At 30.4% G+C, this 19566-nt stretch overlaps 3 protein-coding genes across 3 annotated transcripts; 1 reads left to right on the top strand and 2 right to left on the bottom strand.

Annotated features, from left to right (window-relative positions):
* The first annotated feature begins 959 nt into the window (after positions 1 to 959).
* On the top strand, positions 960 to 6111 carry LOC123668364. The gene is made up of 5 exons (XM_045602130.1): positions 960 to 1029; positions 2828 to 2974; positions 4197 to 4289; positions 4698 to 4914; positions 5701 to 6111. The coding sequence occupies exons 1-5, from the start codon at positions 960 to 962 to the stop codon at positions 5915 to 5917; spliced, it is 744 nt and encodes a 247-aa protein (XP_045458086.1). The 3' UTR covers positions 5918 to 6111.
* On the bottom strand, positions 6105 to 9709 carry LOC123659272 (pancreatic triacylglycerol lipase-like). Its single transcript, XM_045594539.1, has 6 exons — positions 9667 to 9709; positions 9361 to 9532; positions 8746 to 8891; positions 8263 to 8511; positions 6340 to 6670; positions 6105 to 6266 (listed from the first exon to the last, which is right to left on the bottom strand). The coding sequence occupies exons 1-6, from the start codon at positions 9707 to 9709 to the stop codon at positions 6209 to 6211; spliced, it is 999 nt and encodes a 332-aa protein (XP_045450495.1). The 3' UTR covers positions 6105 to 6208.
* Positions 9710 to 14428: 4719 nt separating this feature from the next.
* Positions 14429 to 17834, bottom strand: LOC123659183 (pancreatic triacylglycerol lipase-like). The gene is made up of 6 exons (XM_045594468.1): positions 17783 to 17834; positions 17037 to 17208; positions 16423 to 16571; positions 15584 to 15832; positions 14743 to 15073; positions 14429 to 14659 (listed from the first exon to the last, which is right to left on the bottom strand). The coding sequence occupies exons 1-6, from the start codon at positions 17832 to 17834 to the stop codon at positions 14602 to 14604; spliced, it is 1011 nt and encodes a 336-aa protein (XP_045450424.1). The 3' UTR covers positions 14429 to 14601.
* Between the last annotated feature and the right edge of the window lie 1732 nt (positions 17835 to 19566).

Genomic DNA, 19566 nt, shown 5'->3' with positions numbered 1-19566 from the left:
TTTTTTCCTCAAATTAACGCGGGTGAATCCATGAGGCACAGCTAATAATATAAATTTTGTTAAGAATAATGTAATAGGACAATTTACATCAACTTAAGGGACCTAGGTATATATCTATTATTATAATTAAAGAAATGTTACCTTTTTTATTTTAGAATGGAAAACTTAATTGTTAAACCGTACAAAATAATCCGAAATAAGTAGTGTTTCTCATGACATAAACATAAATTGTATAGTTTGATTTTATCTTTACTGATCCTTTGTTGGTCATGAAGCAATAATTATTTTATTCAATGTCACCAAAATGTTCATTTAAATTTTTCACTATTCTGGGTTTAAAGAATTCGCCTTTTCTCTCAAAAATACTAACAGATATTAATAAAATTAGAAAGTAAATTTCGCGAAATCACTGTAAGTACGTAATTTACTTTACGATACACGTATTACTTATGTATCGTATTGAATGTATGTATGATTGGTGAAAGCCGAAATCAATTTCTACAACCTTAGTAATGTTTGTTTTTTAAATAGCATTTAATGTTTTTATGTTCTCGGAATATTAATATTCAACTTCCGTTTTTTTTTTTTTTTGCAACAATAAGCAACACAAACAGTTAGAATCGACATGCAATAAGCTTAGTTTGTTCTTACCGACACAGTTTGTATTAAATGTTTATAGTTTCGTATCATTTTAACAACTTGAAAATAATTAATAATGTAGGTTTATTACTGGAACCTATCTAGCTTTCTAAGTGCACCTCATTGGTGCATGTCATTACTATACTGCGTTATGCTTTATTTAAAATTTCACCTTCTATTGTGAGTGTGGAGAAACCGGCCCGAGATCCGAGGAAAGGACCAGTGTTGGCTCAGCGTTGGTGACGCTCACCTCTTTCGAAACGTATCAAGACTAGCATTAAAAACTTTAATTAATTTTCATTTTCCATCGTATGTACGAAATGTCGGCTAAAGTGGCGCTTTCGCTCATTGTTGTATTATTTGCATTTGCTAACAGTGCAAGCATTTTAGGTGAGTACGATTGTCATACCTTTTTTGTTTCGAAATTTAATTTGATTGATATATAGTATATTAGTAGAATGCCTTTTTAGATTTTTTTGTTGATCGTTTAGTTTTAATTAGGATCGAATGCGGAAAGCTATTATAAACTGTTTATACTTAATTAAATTGTGAATGATATTATTTTTTGTTTAATGACGTTACAATAATATTAACTGAAATAAATTAAATTATAGTCCAATTGAAACATAATATTCTTAATTAAATTTTACGATCTCTGCTCAACTATGTAAATATAAGGTGTGACAAAAAATAATTTATTTTATTACTTTAAACAAGTTATGACTTTTTTCAAACAGATTTATTGTGAATATATTACAAAATAAAACTTAATTTTTTTTTTTTTCGTTTTCCTTGCTTGATATTGTGATTGTAGTCGTTTTGTTTATGTAGTGTGGTCTATATGGATTGTGTATAGCTTAAACAAACTTATCTTCATTGCAAATTACTGCGTGTATTGTACATACACAAACATTAAATATCAAAAGCATCGTCTCAATATTATGAATCTGTAACTTATACAAAACAATTAGAAATTTATTACCGTAACTTATTATCTAATTCGGAGCTCGAGTGTCGTTATATAAGACTCAGAAGGGTTAATGACTGATCTTTGTGTTCAAGTGACCGACCGATAACCGTTTACGTTGAGTGAAAGCGACTCAATTTGTGAAAGTAAAAAGCTTTAAATTTATCTCTGAATAAGATTAATTTTAACTTATGCCTATTTTAGGCGTATATGTATATGTATAAGATGTTTGATATTTATTTGTTGAAATAGCTTTCGATAGTCTAAGATATAAAGATGATACCAAAGAATTAGTACAATGCAATATACGGTAAATTTCTTTATTCTATATATTTGTCACTTTGTTGATCAGAGATAGGCTTTTGACACAATAAGTATAAAATTTCTGTCAAAATTCTATATATCCTAGTAAAAACTCAACGCCAATTTTAACGCGGGTAACCAGCGATTATTATTATGCATCAAAATATTATTCAGGCTGAAGGCTGATTATGTCATTAAATTAATAATGTGACACTAATGTGTATGTCATAATATTGTTGAGACACAAATATGATAATGAAATATGATAGTATTATGATGACTGTGCTAGTTATATGAATAATGTTATGAGTAGCAACTTTTTTTTTATAATCCATGACCCTCCTCAACACAAACGCTTTCTCACATAAAGAATATTACAATGAAATTGACCCTGATTAGGCTTTTTAATAGACAAACTTTGTATTTTTTTATTTGTAGTTTTTTTTTATCTTTTTTGTGGTTGTGGTGTAGATGACTGAATCTCTAATTATACGGAATATAAAAATGCTTTTAGGGTTTCGGACTGATTTCGGAAAAGACTAACTTGACATTAATTATTATTAATTTCTAACATGTTAAGTTCTAAAGCTGTATCATTAATTTCAAAAAAATTCTAAAAATATATATTATAAGCTGAACTAAAGTAATGGTCTACTTACAAACAAAGTTTAATTATACTGATCGTTATTACATTTTTCTTTCTAAATATTTTTGATCTTGATTTTATGCAATCAGTGAACTGAAGAGGAATCTCTTTCAGCTAAACAAGGTTAATTGAAATTTAAAGGATAGTTTTTTTAACGATCAATAATTTTTATGACCAAATCCGTAGCTTTTTCTACAAAATTACTTGTATATATATTAACACCATTTTAGATTGAAGAAAATAAACATTTTATGTTGCTTATGTCTGTTTAGATTATTTCGACTGGGAAGATGGGAAAAAGCTAATCGAGGTGCCCGAACTGCGAAATGATCAACCCAATAGGAACTGTATGTGCAAAGGGCCGGCCTGCGTGTGTTGCGTTGACTTTAATATAACATTCATTGATCTTGGAGGACCTGGTGAGTATAAAGATAATGGCGAACTCCTTACACTTACCGCTCCCAGTAGGATTTACTTGTTCCCTACAAGCAACACTCAGGTCACGGCATATACCTTTACAAAAGTTTTGTTATGTAAAGGCATCGAACCCGCAACAGCCAACACAACAATCAGTGGTATACCAGCTGCGCTAACGCGTCATCGTAAAAATAAGTGAAATTAAGTAAAAGTGAATTAGATATCCCGCATGTTTTCGCCTTCATTATACATAATGCTTATTACTTTTCTCGATACTTGTAATGCGTAAAAAATAAATAGAAAATTGTATAGATTATTTATTTATAAGAGATAGACTTTCTTTGAAAAATACCTATAAATTATAATAGGTATCGAATATTGCATGTTTATATCATATTATTAAGTTTCTTAAGCATATTTTTTTCAGTGAAAATATGCTGCATATTTCTTTCAGTGAAAATATGCTTAAGAAATGAAAAAACCCACGCGATTTTAGATTTAAATGAATAAGTACTTAAGGTAAGTATATAGTTATAGATTAGTAAGTATTGTTGTTGTTAGTAGGCCACTAAAGGAAAACACTGTTCTACTATCACCTTGGAACTTAAAAAGCCGACCGATGGCGGGATAACTATCTAACTTCTGGCTTTGAAATACACAGGCCAAAGACAAACCCAGCCCTGCGGTCACACACCCGCCTGCCCAGCGTGGTGACTATGGGCAACACACATGAGTTCACACTATTTTTGGCGCGAACTTGTGGAGGCCTATGTCCAGCAGTCGACTGCGATAAGCTGAAGTAATTAAGTGATATTAGTTCTTAACTAGAAAAATACATGTGCTATTAAGTTTTAATTATATTCGTAAAACCTAAATGTTATTTCTCAACAAGAACAGTTTTTCTAAAACTGAACTGTTTCTAATAATCTACTCTAATATATACTTTGCTTTAATTATAAATAAGCCAAGCCGTTATAATGTATGATTGAGACTTTAAATTCATGTAGTCATGTTTTGAAATCACCTCTTCAGGGTCTATAATAAAACTCCTAAAAACAACCGCCATTTTACGGCATTTTTTATTCACAAATTCTTCAATAAAATCTACTGAAAAATCTTTGCCCAGCAGTAAATATTATCTGGATTTTTAAACTTTAGTATATTTCAAATATCAGACCGTGTAATAAGATATTTATACATTTATACTTAATTTTCAAATTGCAGGTTGCGTTCACATGAAATATGTATCACCGGAGGACGGATTTTCGGTTAACGTATCGTATGGCAAAAATCTTATACATTCTTCTAAGATTCAGGGTAAATTATAATAATTTATATAATAATTGAGCAAAAATTTCGAGTTGCCTACTTCAAATTTTTGTTTGCGTAACAGAATTTCTTTAAGAAAGCGAACCCGTGAAAGTGTATATCAATATTGTGTGAGTGTCAGTCATTAAGATATAATCTTAAAACAATATAATATAAACAATAATGTGTTAATAATTTTTCTTTCTCTTAAAAAAATCAGTTATAATATAATCAATCGCCTTCTAACTAAGCCTTACAGCTTACTTTAAGATACATAATAATAATCTATCAAAATAGTTCAAATATCTTCATAAGTAAATTATAGCATTGAAAATAAGTTTTAATAAATTTTATATCCTTATACATTAAGTATTTAAAAAATAATTTTAACAATAACGTATATTAATACTTTTATAGGAAAAAATCCAGCACCAATATGTTTAGAAGTGTTTGGTAAATTTGCACAAGTATGTGCTAAGTTCAGTGACCTAGCGCCTACTTCTGATGGTCTTCGAGGTTGTTTAGAACTAGAACCCAGGTTACTAGGAGAGGCGCAATTGGATTTCCCTATCGGATGTTTCAAGTCTACTACTGGTGGAATGGAAATGGAAGATCCACCTGCTGAGCCTGAAGAGTAAGTTGATAACAAACTCCTCACTACCTTAAGAACTGAAAAACAAAATTATATATTTTTCATGCTTAAAACCTTGATTTTTAAGAGTCAATAACAACGTAAAGCTTTAGTAATTTGTACAAATTAAAAAAAAAATTGATATATCGAATCTACTTTATGTTCATTCATCAGTTCTAAGATTTATGTTTCATAATTTGATTGTTTCTTTTTTTTATTGGAACGAAGTTCCTTACGGCAGACTTGACATTTGACTGAGCGACCGAAATGAAAAAACGTGATACTAAAACAGTAAGAAAAATATATAACGGAAGTGACGTAATATCAGTCACACGACTGTATAATATGACGTTTGTAAAACTAAAATATTACTAGTTAACTTTTTTAAATTATTTATGTAATTTTATACTGTCGACAAAAATAAATAAAGACATGTTTTTTTATTTCACTTAATAGTTTGTATTATTATTATATAATTATTTTGTTTGATTTATTTTATTTTACGGTATTTGTTATTTCCTAAAATACTAAATTTCCTAAATACTTTTATGTACTTAATTAAAAACCAATCAACAAAGTAAAAAAAAAAAACAAGAACTAGAAAATATATATAAAATTCAATTTTTTTTTTCAAATTGTGTTGCTTCTATACTTTTCGAAGGAACTACCTGGTGTCCCATGACACCCCATAGTTTTTTAAATAAACTATTTCTCAGCACAAAAAAAAAGTCATCGTATGTATTTATTTATTACTACTATTTTGTTTATTAAATAATATCAATTTTTCAGAACAACGGAAGAAAATACCACGGAAGACAACAATACTTCCGAAGCAGAAACGTTCCTTTTAAATATATACCAAACAGTCGGAGAGAGTGTTGCATTCCTCAGCAGTCTTCTAGACATCCCGGTGAAGAACAAGACAACTATAGTGAGCACGACTTCTGCGCCGCAAGAGATTTCCCAAAGAGGAGCAAAATATTTGAAACATCCCAACCAATTGTGATAGACTTAGATGTCGGCATATTTAAGTACAAAAAAAATGCATTTTGTAGATTAACTTTAGCTTGCCAACGTGTTAACGCTTTCTTTTATAAAAAGTAAGCGATGTATTTTCTCCTATTTATTGCTTTAATAATCGTATAGTTGTTTTTATCATAAAAATTAATTAGTAGTGTAATAAAAAATTTTTAAAAATGACGTTTCTTTATTTAACGAAAGTTTTTAAATTTTCTTTATTGGATTTAGATTTTTGAAAAATATTGTTATAAAACTTTAACTGAATACATTTCTTCGTTTAGCCTTTTGAGTATGGAGCATCAGCGTTTGTTTCGAGGTAGTATACACCATAGTGTCTGTAAAAAAATAATAAAGATAAACACTAGTTAAATATAAAATGTTTAAAAAGATACTGACTACAAAACATACCCGTTCTTTGGAGTAAGTCCACCCATTTTCAAAGTTTTGTCACTGAAGCACATTCTTAAAACAGCTGCGTAGTAATTTAAACATTCTGTGCCAGTAAATCCTCCGGAGGAAATAGATTCTGCGAAATAGTGGTAGCCCATTGCATGGTCACAGCTATTCGAATCACAGCCGGGCATCGAAATGCCTCCATTCGGATAAAAATCAACTAGACCAAGATCGCCTATGTATCCAAAGATTCCATAGTTGGTGTGGATAACTTCAGTATACCACGCATCGTTGGATCTGAATCGGTCAATATGGTTAACCCATCCAATTAGAGCCGGATCAAGACCTAAAATTTCATTAAAAGTTTTAAAAAAGACTAGCTCGCGTATCTGTTACTAGTAAATAAATAAACTCTTCACACTCAACGGCCCCAGTAGGATTGTCTCCTGTGTCGGATGTCCGGAAACACAGCATACAAGCACAAACGCCCAGACCACAAAAACATATGGCCAATACTGATGGTGATGACTAAATGTCTGTCGTGAGCGTGATCGAACTAGCGACCGCCTGCTCAACAGCCACTGCTGTAACCGCTACGCCAACACGTCGTTGACTAAATGTCTATGAAATAGACTAACTAATGAACTGGATTACTAATTTACTATGCCTTAAATTTTACAATAACAATTGTTTGCTTTATACTATCAAGAAGACAAAACAAGAACTGTTCAAGGCTTATGTGTTAGTTACTGAACTACTAAAACTGAAGTTTTTGTTACAATGTTTCTTTTTTCAAGTTGTTTAAGTATAAAACTTCTACAGAAAAGTTTTTCAACAAAAGCTGATTATGTTCTAAGTCGTAAAGCAATAAACAATTATACATAATTATATGTAATACCATACACATATAAAACGTTATATAGGTATGAATCTTCGCTCAAAATTCAAAAAACTACTAAATCAACTTTTATAAATAAGAATATGATAAAATTAATTGTTCATCTATAAAATAATTAAAAGCAGTAAAGTACGTAACGCCATCTAAAAGCAGATATGTTCATTATTTTGTAGTAATAATTTCTTATCTACTTGATTACGTTAATATTGCTTATTTTATAAAAACCTCAATAAGATCAAACAGGCAAAAATGGTTTTTATTGTATGCATTTTACTATTAAATGGTAAAAAACTTGCTTATATAATTTATATATCAGTCATTAAAATTAATACTATTCCTATGTTTAACACTCAATTCTTATCTTATTTTAATAAGATTACTAAAAGTTAATCAGTTTAAGACTTGCCATACCAAAAATTGGTCTATCTTTTTAATTTTAAGGAATTTAAGTTAGGTCGAATTGAGTTGAGTAACCTCCTCCTTTTTTGAAGTTGGTTAAAAAGCAACCTCTTACTCAATTCGACCGTTTATATATATTTTGTTTATGTATGTTCGGGGATAACTCCGTCGTTTATGAACCGATTTTCATAATTCTTTTTTAGTTGGAAAGGAGATATCTCTAGTTTGGTACCATGATAAGGAAACCAGGATCTGATGATGGAATCCTAGAAAAATCAAAGGAAACCCTCGATAATCGTAGGACGACTAGTGCATTTGTTAATTTTTTTCGTCTACTTACGTTGTATTAGTTATAATTGAAGTCGGTTTTTTTCGTTTGCGAACAAACACAATTATTTTTCTTTATTTGTAACGGATAAACTTAAAAGAATTGATCCAATTTTATTTCATTATTTCACCTGTGGAATGCTACGTTATCACCGAGTGACATAGGGTATATTTTTAACGAGAGAAAACGAAACAATCGAAATCATGTCTTCCACGCGGGCAGCTAGTAGTTAATAAATATCATTAATTTCATTTATTATTTTTATTATTATTATATGTTCTATATAAAACTAAATTATTTAAAATATTCTTACCAGTAATGTATGGTACGTCGCGGTCCAAGTTTCTTCCTATGATACCTGCTTGATGTCCACCGACTCCATGACCAATGATATGATACTGACTAAGTGTTGAGCCACTTGCTTGGTTCAACCATTTAATAAAGTCGGCTACCGCGGCAGCGGAAGTTATACAATTGAAATTCACTTGTCTGTAACTTAGGGAACCTGCTCCAACGCTCCAGTCTACTACTATTACATTAACATCTTCCGCAGCCAGAAGAGCTGCAAAATTAAATGCATTATTAAGATAATAATTATACTGCTAATAATTTTTAGTGAAGAGCTTGAACTTTATTTTGAGTATTTTGGATAAAATATTTAACGTTATATTAAACAATATCATTTCATGTGTAAAACACGTAATTTACGACTACCAATCGTTTGGCTCATGCAAAATTATTCAAATTTAAATAACAGCATTGTCATTTACGCGTAGTTTATTTTTTTTTTTCATACCGGGTATAAGGACATTGTTAAACTCCGATGAAGCTGAATTTCTCCATCCGTGGATAAGAACAATAGTTCTTCTTAAGCTCTTGTAGTTAGTTAAAGACAACCAGTTTTCATTTCTAAATATAATTTGACCATTATTCGGATTTTCTCTGAAATTCATAAAATACTCATAAAATTCATAAACTGATCTTAATGCTCGCTGATCTTAATGCTCATTTCATTTTCGACGGTAGAAAAAAATGCCGTTAGATAAACTTCATGTTTTGAGCAAATTCAAATATAGATTTATGTATTCACAAATAATTTTAACTTAAGAATGTTTATGTACCTATGTGTTAGAAATATATGAAGGCAAAACATATAATGATCTGAAAATTAATATAAATAATAATAATAATAAAAATAAATCGAAATGTATGCTGAAATGTACGCTCAAACTTTCGAAGGACAGCATCAAATAATTGGATTATTATTTTTTTGCGTTCGTTAAAGCCTGAACTTGTTCGTTAAGCCTGACCAAAGTCAAGGAAAAATGTCAGTACAAAGTTCGCAGGGTTAGCTAATTTAATATATTTAAGTCTAGACTAGTCTAACACTTAGTTCTTATATATTTACTACCTGGTGTATAAAAAGTATACATTGGATACTTCGGGTCTGAATCTTGCTATATTTAAATAATCACTCAACGACACCCATAGATCCTCCAGGTGGATCTCTCCGTTTGAATCACCAACATACTGATAACGTGGTCCATCATCCAACTTCCTTAGGATTGGATTTGATGGTAGTGCTAGAAATTATTATTAAATATATCAAAATTTTCAATTAACCAATGTAACGTAAAAATATTCTTCCTAGGTTTATGTTTATTACAATAGCAATAAATAAAGTATATAAAAATATTACCTTTTTAATAGAACTTACCAGAACAAGCCGCTATACACAAAACTATTAGAAACGGTAACATGATGAACAAAAATGTATTCAATGAATAAGTTTGATATAATTATTAATAATTAAAAATTACTGTAATTAACTATCATTATTCTTTTTATTATCGGGTTGATAAAAAAAGATTCTAATCTGTATTTTTTTTAATATCTAAAATATTAATTATCATAAAGTGATTTGCTTACGTAAATACGAATATATCTACAGTAATTAAAAAATATTTGCGTGACAAATGAAACAAATAGGAAAAGTAGCTTAAAACTGCTTACACCAGTTTTAAGGTATTTATTATATCTAAGGGGTTAAAACGGTAACCTTCTAATAAATTCCGCTGTTTGACAGTTCTACTTATTTTTGAATATCATATCAAAAATTGACCGCTCCAGCGGGATTCGAACCCGCGTCTTCGACATACCGTGTCGACGCTCTAGCCAATTAAGCTATGGAACGATATACTCGCTAGAGCGAAACTTTTGATATGATGATTTTTTACTTTCGGTTTAAGCGAACCGTGGCGCCGTCTATAGTGAGTTCTTTACAGAGACTCGTAACTATTCAAAGTTTCATATTACAATGAAAATCTTTGACAGGAGACGACACCATGCTATTTTTAATATGTACGATTTTTTTTATTTTTGTGTTACCCACAATTAGGAATTCTAAACATTTCTACTTATATTTAAATACGTTTGTATTAAGGTGAGCAAATTTGTATGTAATTTTCGGTCATATTTTTTTGAAACTTTTGCAATTTTTTTTAGATTTGCTGGTATTTATCGTTACTGCTACGATCTTAGGAGTCGACAGCAGTAATTACTAACATTATCAAATCCATAGTAAATAAATAAAATTCAACATGAAATTTAAGTGAAGTTATGAGTAATGAGTTAACCTACAATTATATATTATAATTTTATGTATTATGATAATAAATATATTATAACGTCTTCGGTGCGTCAAAGCCGGCCCTGCGGTCACCAACCCATACATTACATTTATCTCAATCGGATCCGGTAGGTGGTGCTTCTATCGTTATGTAACCCCGAAACTACTGAACCAATTTTTATCAAATTTTTTAAGCATCTGTAATTTGGTCAAACTTGGTGTGTGGGTCTTCCTGACAGGCCCGAAGGTCTGTCTGGGTACGGGCCTCGAGGTTGCCCTCTTTACCCGGGCTTTCTTCTCCGGGGCTTCGCCTCCGGGGTCGTACCAACTTGGTCAAACTTGGGAAATAGAATAGTTTTTATCTCAAGTAGACCCGGTAGGTGGCGCTGCTATCACTATGTAAGCTATCAAATTTGGCAGCTGTTTTCCGGGCAGGACAACTTCTGCCGGGTTCGCTAGTCCATGTATAATTTTTAAACAAAATAAAATAATTGAATAAATTAAAAATATATAGAAATTCTAGCTATGATAAACTATAACTGATTGAATACGTTTAATACGTACAGAAATTTAGAAAAATACGTATACTTTAACAATATAAGGTATTGCATACTCACACACGTAAAACCTTTTTACGGTCTTAGCATAAAACCTCATTTGATTTGTCTAATTAAAAAAAAATTAAATGTTATAAAAATAATTATTTATTAATTATTTTACATCTTTTTGATTTACGTGCCATTTTTATTTTTCATGTAATTTACTTTTGCTGTCGTTTAACTCAATGAATAAGTTAGTGAATTAATAATAGGATTATAATTTAACCAAATATAAATAACAAGAATTAATAAAATCTCCACTACACTAGTGACTCCGTATTGAAAAAGAATAACCCGTATTGAAAAACTAAGCATTTAAATTTAATACAAAATGTAAAGACAAGGTGGGGAACATACTGAAAAATATTTAATTACATCTCATAACAAAACTGACGTTTTTCGTATCAGCGTGCGACTACCTCCATTTTGGGCTGAAGAACCTGCAATTTGAATCTCACAGCTGGAAGACTTTACAAAAACAATTTTGATAAGTCTTCTACCTACAGCACTGCAAACCTAATGGTATACAATAATTGCAGTGGCGTGCACAAAGTTTTTAGACAGGGTAGGCAGTCAAAAAAAATATGAACAGCCACTCTGCAGTTACTTTCTCGCAATTTTCTCCTAATTTATTTTAATTTTGTTGGGAATAGAGGCTTTTAGATAATTTCAAGAACAGACAAGTAAATTATTGGACACGTAAAGTGCATTTATACTTATAATAATGCAGGCATACAAATACACGTACAACAACCAACCTACCTAGATACCTAGCAAACAAATCAGTTTCTGGATAGACATAGTGACCTCATAAGGCACTCTGATAATTTCGTGTGTTCTTAGGCTGTGCCTAATTTCATTGTTAAACCGACCAATGTTAAAAACACAATACTTTGTTCGTATTCCATATGACGCGTGCGACATTATAAAATTGTAGGATTATATAATGTCTTACTGTCATCGCTAACATTTGTTAAGCGATTATAGGCAGAAGTTTCATAAAAGGCTCGTCGTCGATGCGTACGAAGCGCTGATATCGCATATATGACGGCGGGTATTTTTGAAGCGGATTTAAATTAAATTATGGTTTATGTCTTTTCAAAAATATGTATTCAAAAATAATTGTAATATTCATGTTTTATATATCTATTTAGTAACATGCCAAGGTAGGCAGTGCCTTTCTGCCTAAATGAAATGCACGCTACGGAATAATTGTATTGGTAACGTTTGCAAACTTACTTTACCTATTTTTCATTTTAAATGTATTATTTAAAATAAAAACTGTACATTTTATGAGTTCAGTTGTAGTTTATCATGCTCACACAATCACGCTAAAACCTGTGCAAATGCCCGTTATAGAGCAACATTTTATTCTACAGCAATGATAGCACCAGCTAAATTGAAGCTGCAGCGGCAGCTGCTTCAGAAGTCAACATATGAGATATTGAAATTTCCTTTTAAAATATCTTTGAAATTTAATTGTTTATGAATTAAAAATAGTAATTAGGTCAGTTATCACTTTTAAATCTATTAACAATATTCAACTCTACTCATTACCTTCTCCAAATCTAAAGATTTTAATTTTTTTTTTTTTTGTTTTTGTTTTTTAGGTGTGTTAAGGGAAGCTACAATTATGTTTAAATATACTTTACTAGCAAGAAAGCTACTACTTAAGAGGTAGCTGAGAAATAAAGGAGTAAGCGCTGAGGAGACGAATAATAGAGAGGAATGTAAGAGGAAAATATGATGTGCTGACCCTTCATAACTGGGATAAGGGCAGGGAGACGATGATACTTTACTAGCGACCCGCTCGGCTTCGCACGGGTGTAATACTGATACTAAATATAGAATATAAAATAAATATTTGCACTATAAGCGCAAAAAATGTGTTAATTTACGACCTCACATTAGAAACCTCTAAAACTATCAGTGTTTCTCTATTATAGTATGCATGTATCATACATATAAACCATTCTCTGGAATCATTCTATTTACTAAATAAAACCGCATCAAAATCTGTTGCGTATTTTTAAAGATCTAAGCATACAGACAGCGGGAAGCGACTTTGTTTTGTACTATGTAATGGTGTACCTATATTTTGTTTATTTAAACGTCAAATCGGTACAAAATGGTACAACGTTTCCTAATAATTCATTTTCATTGTTTTAAGGTCATTTATCAATCTTTGCCATTTTCATTTATCAACGTAATTAAAATAATTATTAATCACCTAAAGAGTATCTATATTTATCATTTATTATCGTTTATTAATTGACATTGCTGCCTATTGCTAGCAGTTTCCTTACAAAACTATTTGAAACGACCGAAATTGATATCTTTATACTTATATTAATCTATTAAAAAAAAGATTAGAGCATATACAAAATTTTTCTTTGGTCTTTAAATATTTCAAATATTTTATTTGTCAGTGTTCGAATTCGTTTATAAAATACTTTAGAATACGTTTCAGTACAATGAATTCCAACCTTTATTTAATTTTTATCCCTGTGAATATGGTGCACGATCATCAGCGACCCACACTTTAAAAAGCAGAGCAGCACAAAATTAAGCAGAAACCCTAAATATTTTCAAATTTATGCACTATGTGGTAAATTTTACCATGTAGAGCCTCCTGTCGTTGTAACTGCTTAAGCCATGAAAAAATATTGCACAAATACAACTATGTCTTAATGCAGCTGCTTTAAAAAATAATATTTATTTTTCCAAACACTTGTCATTCTTACTTTATTTTAATATTTTAAAAGCTTTTTATTTTATTTCTTCTTCAGGTTCCTGTATTTATATATTTACACTAGCTGACCTGGCGAACTTCGTATCACCTTATTTTTTTCTGAAATATAATAATAACATAATATATCAAAATAAAATATAGCCTATCTTTTAAGTTGGATCAACATGCATACGGTGTGCAAATTTGACTAAAATCGGTTAAGTAGTTTAGGAGTCCATTGAGGACAAACATTGTGATACGAGATTTATATATATTAAGATATTTAAATTAAAGAAATTAGCATTAATTTGAAACAAGTTATTAATGACCCGAGTAAGTAATCCATCACTCAGGAAGACAAATTTTAATAATTACTTGTGACGAACAGTTATTGCAGTTACTAAGAATAACGTACAAATAAAATATTTGAAATATACAAAGAAATGAATTACTAAAAAACAATGGTTAGTGTAACTGCTAACATGAATGGCTGAAGATTTTCTTAAATGAATTCCTTATGTAGAGAAAAATAACTTTATTTATAACCACGATCAGAAACTTAAAGCAATTACATACAAAAGTTCGTATTCGTATACATATCATCAAAAAACAGCAAGTAAATAATTACAATCGATATTAAAAAAGTAACAAGTGGTAGGTCATTAATTGACTTAGTTGGTACACTCAAATTATTCAACCTCTTGAATATGGTGGAGTGGCATTCGTATCAACAGTATATATGCCAGATTGTCTGAAATAGAAAAATATATGTATATATAGTAGTTAACCTTTTCTCTTGTTATAACTATATTTTTAACAAATTTAAGAACTTACCCAGTCTTAGGTGTTAATCCACCCATTTGTAACCTTCCTGGTAATGAACAAATTCCGAAAATAGCAGCTAAATAGCTTGAACATTGTCTGCCGGTAAAACCTCCAGAAAGTACAGATTCCGCAAAGTAAAAGTAACTTCTCGCGTGATCACAGGCGTGTGAGCTGCACCCAGGCATTGATTCTCCTCCATTAGGATAAAAATCTACGTGACCTAAGTCTCCAAGATATCCACTCATACCAGCATTTGTGTGGATAACTTCTGTGTACGCGCTATCCTCAGGCTGGAGGCGGTAATTGTGGTTTAGCCATCCATAAAATGATGGATCCAATGCTACAAAATTATTTATTTTTATTTTAAAACTTTATTACACAACTTAAAATAACTTCGATGGGCTTAAAACTATACAGCCTCATCTACCACTCAACCTTAAGACGTATAAAAACAAAAAACGGCGTTGAGGTAAGAGTAATAATAACAAAAAACAATAAATAAAAATCGACTTTGGAACTTGTAAAACCGACCGATGGCGGGATAACCATCCAACTGCTGGTTTGAGCAGAGTCTTCGTTAAGCCAGCCCTGCGGTCACCAACCTGCCTACTCAACGTGGTGACTATGGGGCACACACATTAGTTTGCGCCATTTTTGGTGTAAACTTGTGGAGGCCTATGTCCAGCAGTGGACTGTTATAGGCTAAAATGATGATGATGATGATTATTATTATTATTATTGGACAAGATATATAAAGAAAGTTATGCCAACAACACTTGAAAGAAAATTGTACATTTGCTGAGATGATGTAGAAATACTTTTTGCATACAATATGATGGAATAAATATACCTGTTACGTATCCAACTTCTCCTTGTACATATCTTGCTGCTATACCGGCTTGATGACCGCCAAAGCCGTGGCCTATAATATGGAATTGCGATGGTGAGGAACCAGTTGATTGATTAAGCCAGTCAATAAATAGCGCAACAGCCCGTCCAGACTCGACACAATTATCGATAAGAACAGGATAGTTTATGGTATTACTACCGGCGGTCCAGTCTACCAGGATGACATTTAAATCTGCTGCGGCTAATAGTGCTGCAAAAAACCAAACATTTTTTATTACCAAAACTGAGTTACGTTTTTTAATTATACAAGGGCTCCTGTTAAATAAAATGGTACCTATAAGTAAATAAATAATGCACTTCTGGAGGTAATATTCAAAAAAGATAATACCTTTAAATTTTTAGAATAAAACTTTTTATTGCTCCTCTTGAGTATTGGAACAAATTTAATCCATATTCAAGCCAAGTCTAAATAAAAAATCGTACTAAATAATTTTGAGTTTGTACCATTTTCAAAAAATATCCATTACAAATAGATTTATTTCGAAATGTGTAGAAAGAAACTTTATTTCGAAAGTTGTGGAAAAATACAGTTAATTCATTTTTTTTCTAATTAGCTCCAAATTTCGAATTTAGTATGTGAGAACAGGTGCTTCTGTAGTTTGCAAGTATTATGTAATTGATAAAGTTGATACAACAAAAACCCTACTACCCGCCGATATGAGCTTTGCCGTATGTGATGTAATGATTTTTAAATTTTGGGTCTTTTCAGAATATAAATTTATTTATATTTATGTATGACTTTTACTTATTTGACATATAAAGTAATTATTTTATACAAACCAGGAACAAGTGTTATACTAAAGTCCGAAATAACTTGAGTTCTCCAAGTATGAATGAGAATTACAGTCCTTTTACTGCTATCAAAGTTTGAAGCCAGAAGATTAGGAATATTATTAAATAGTAAATTTTGGCTTATAGTTGGATTTTGTCTGGAAATTAGTAAATTAAATTATGATAAACCTTAAACTTATAAACGCACGTAAATAATTTCATTAGCTTATTTACTAAGAATATTATTTATTTATTTTTTCACTACTAAGATACATGAACGAATATAAATTAAAGTCACTAATAATAAGATGCCACATAAACTCATTCGAGTTTTACCGAAAATCAATGTTGTCGACATTATAATTAGGTAAATAGGTAGACATATTCGACTTAATGTTGAAGTACATCATTGTATTATTGCAGCATTTCTTAATTATATAATAATCGTCAATAATAACAATGGTATTTTATATTTGGGTAATTTATTAAAACTTTGAAATCTGTTAACACGAACAGTGTGCATAAATAATGTAAAAATTATTTAGGTGTATTATATCACTGCAAACGTTGTTGAATTGAATTTTATTACACACTGTAAGCGTTAAAAATAATATATTATTTACCTGGTAAATAAATTATAGGAGTTTGTTGCAATAGGGTTGAATCTTGCTGTAGCGGCCAAATCACTCAGTTTCATCCATGTATCGACTAATACGTTTTTTCCACTGCCATCCGTTTCATATTTGAAGCGTAAGTTTGGATCTAGTTTTCTTATAACAGGATCAGCTGGGAGAGCTGTAAGATAAATAATATTGTATAAATATCAGCTGCATAAATATATAAAAATAGAAATATTTTCCAGTACGAGAACGAATAGGAGAGAAAACAAAAAGTAGAAAGATATGAATAGAAAATATCTCCAGGGCCAGGTCCCTGGCCCCATTTTCAAAATAAAAGAGAATTAAACTAAGAAGCAGATTCGGTTTCGATCAGACCTAAAAATCATAAAGAAGTTAAACGTAACAAATAAGTTTTCCCTCCATACTTATTCCTACTATCGTTTTATATTAACTGTAAATTTTGAATTATTTTTATTAAATATTTTCAGTTTCTCTTGGTTCTACTCTTACATCTTTTAAAATTAAGCATGGAAGAACTTCATTAGCTTGCGATAGGTATAAAAAATATAAAATCGATCTACTGTTTATAATGATATCAATGAAGAAACTATCAAGTACCTACTACAACCCATAGGCTACTTACTGGTCTTTTTTAAGTTAGTTAAAACTTATATCGTAACTCGTTTATCGATAACATTAACACTGCTATATTTTATTTCGTTATTTAAATACATTTTAAATACACTTACCAGCTGATATTCCAATGCAAACAATTAAAAAATATATTGAGTACCTAATCATTGTTGTAAATAGAGTGTTATTTTGTTGGACTCATTCCTATTTAATAGATATCGATCCTTGATAATAGATTAAAAGTACAATTTATTAAAGATTTAATCGAACCAACCAAAGTCGATAAAACGTTATGTAAGAATAAAATTATATTATAACTTCAACAAGATTATAAGAGTGACGAAATTATTTTATATAAAATTACAAATATAATTTAAATCTCTATATTTTTAATACTGCTATAGAAAATAGTTGTGATAAAAATTGAATCTATATAATAATATGTCAAGACGTTATTTTGAACGTTGCATAATTTTTATTTATTTATTTATTTACAGAAAAAATAGATACAATTTATGTGATAATCAGTGCAGCAAAAACAATAATTAACAGTTTAACAGTGCACTGTTTTCCTAAAGTAATAAAACTAAAGTACACACGATATTATACTAATATAAAATATGACATTAAGCTATATAAATAATAGTTTATACATGTGAATATAATTGGAAAGAAAAAAAATTAACATCAAGTGGTTAAAGAATAATAATAATTATAATACATAATATAATTTACTTTTGACAGTGAAACTCCTAAAAACTACGCGCTAGTTTTAAAATGTACCGAAGCGTATTTTGATAATACTTAGCATATCTAGAGTGATTTATATGATAATAACTTGATAAATTTTAGATTATAAAATAACAAGCTATTATACATTATATCATTAACGTCGCTTGTTAATTATTGTTATTGTTCACGTAACCGACATTTCACTGACTGGCTGGACTAATATGTCTTTACCATACGCTTATAATTTAAAGATATACCGACTTCCCTATCGTATAATTTTAAGGAATCGGGAAATAGCCGTTCACAATAATTAGTGAGTCAGAAAAGCGAACTTTACTCGCTCATTGTCGCATCTAAACTTAAATTCTCTGCAACTTAATTCTACGTATACTTAATTAGTTTTTTGTGTCTATAATTATATGTTAGTTTGCCATTACATTTTCATAAAACGTTTGATATACATTTCATATAACGTAATTTTATTGACGTAACATTGCATAAAACGTTATTAGCACGTATTTGATGACGAACGATAAATTGTCGGATATCTATTAGCAGAAGATCCGAACCTAACTCGATCTTCACCGAGCTGATAATAGAATGAAATATACTTTTTATAAAAGTGTAATATATATGAAAAATGGGTTTTCTAAAAAAATCCTGGCCTGACTTATATTATCGACTTAGGTTCGGATCTAAGACCATATAGGCACTTTGAATGTTTAGATGCGTAATCTATAATTACCTACCATATACAGTATTCCTCTACCACACGAATGGTCTATAAAAGTGTATTTAATTACAGCTTCAATTAAAGGCTGCAACACTTTTGTGATGTTTCTGGTGTTGCAAGGTGCAATCGCTTACCGTGAGATAGCTTATGGACACCAGCAACACTAGAAGTATCGCAAGCGTGTTGCCGACATATAGTATCTCGTTACAGCCCCTACCTCCTTGTGATCTTTCATGTTTTTTTTCCGACCCCCCCTCTCTCTCTTTCGAGTTTCCCATGATTAATTTACGACCCCTTACGTGATACAGTTAAGCGTACCTATGTATAGTTCTAAAACCTATCTATAGTCTTGCTACTATGCTAAACTCAAACGTGTGCCGTCTTACTTTGCAATTTAACTTACACTAGTGGTTGCTCAGTGGTTGAAATTCGACC

This window comes from Melitaea cinxia, chromosome 1, assembly GCF_905220565.1.
Source record: "Melitaea cinxia chromosome 1, ilMelCinx1.1, whole genome shotgun sequence".
Lineage (NCBI taxonomy): Eukaryota > Metazoa > Arthropoda > Insecta > Lepidoptera > Nymphalidae > Melitaea > Melitaea cinxia.
The sequence above is the reverse complement of the archived record's forward strand: the minus strand, read 5'-3'. Positions and strand labels throughout refer to the sequence as shown.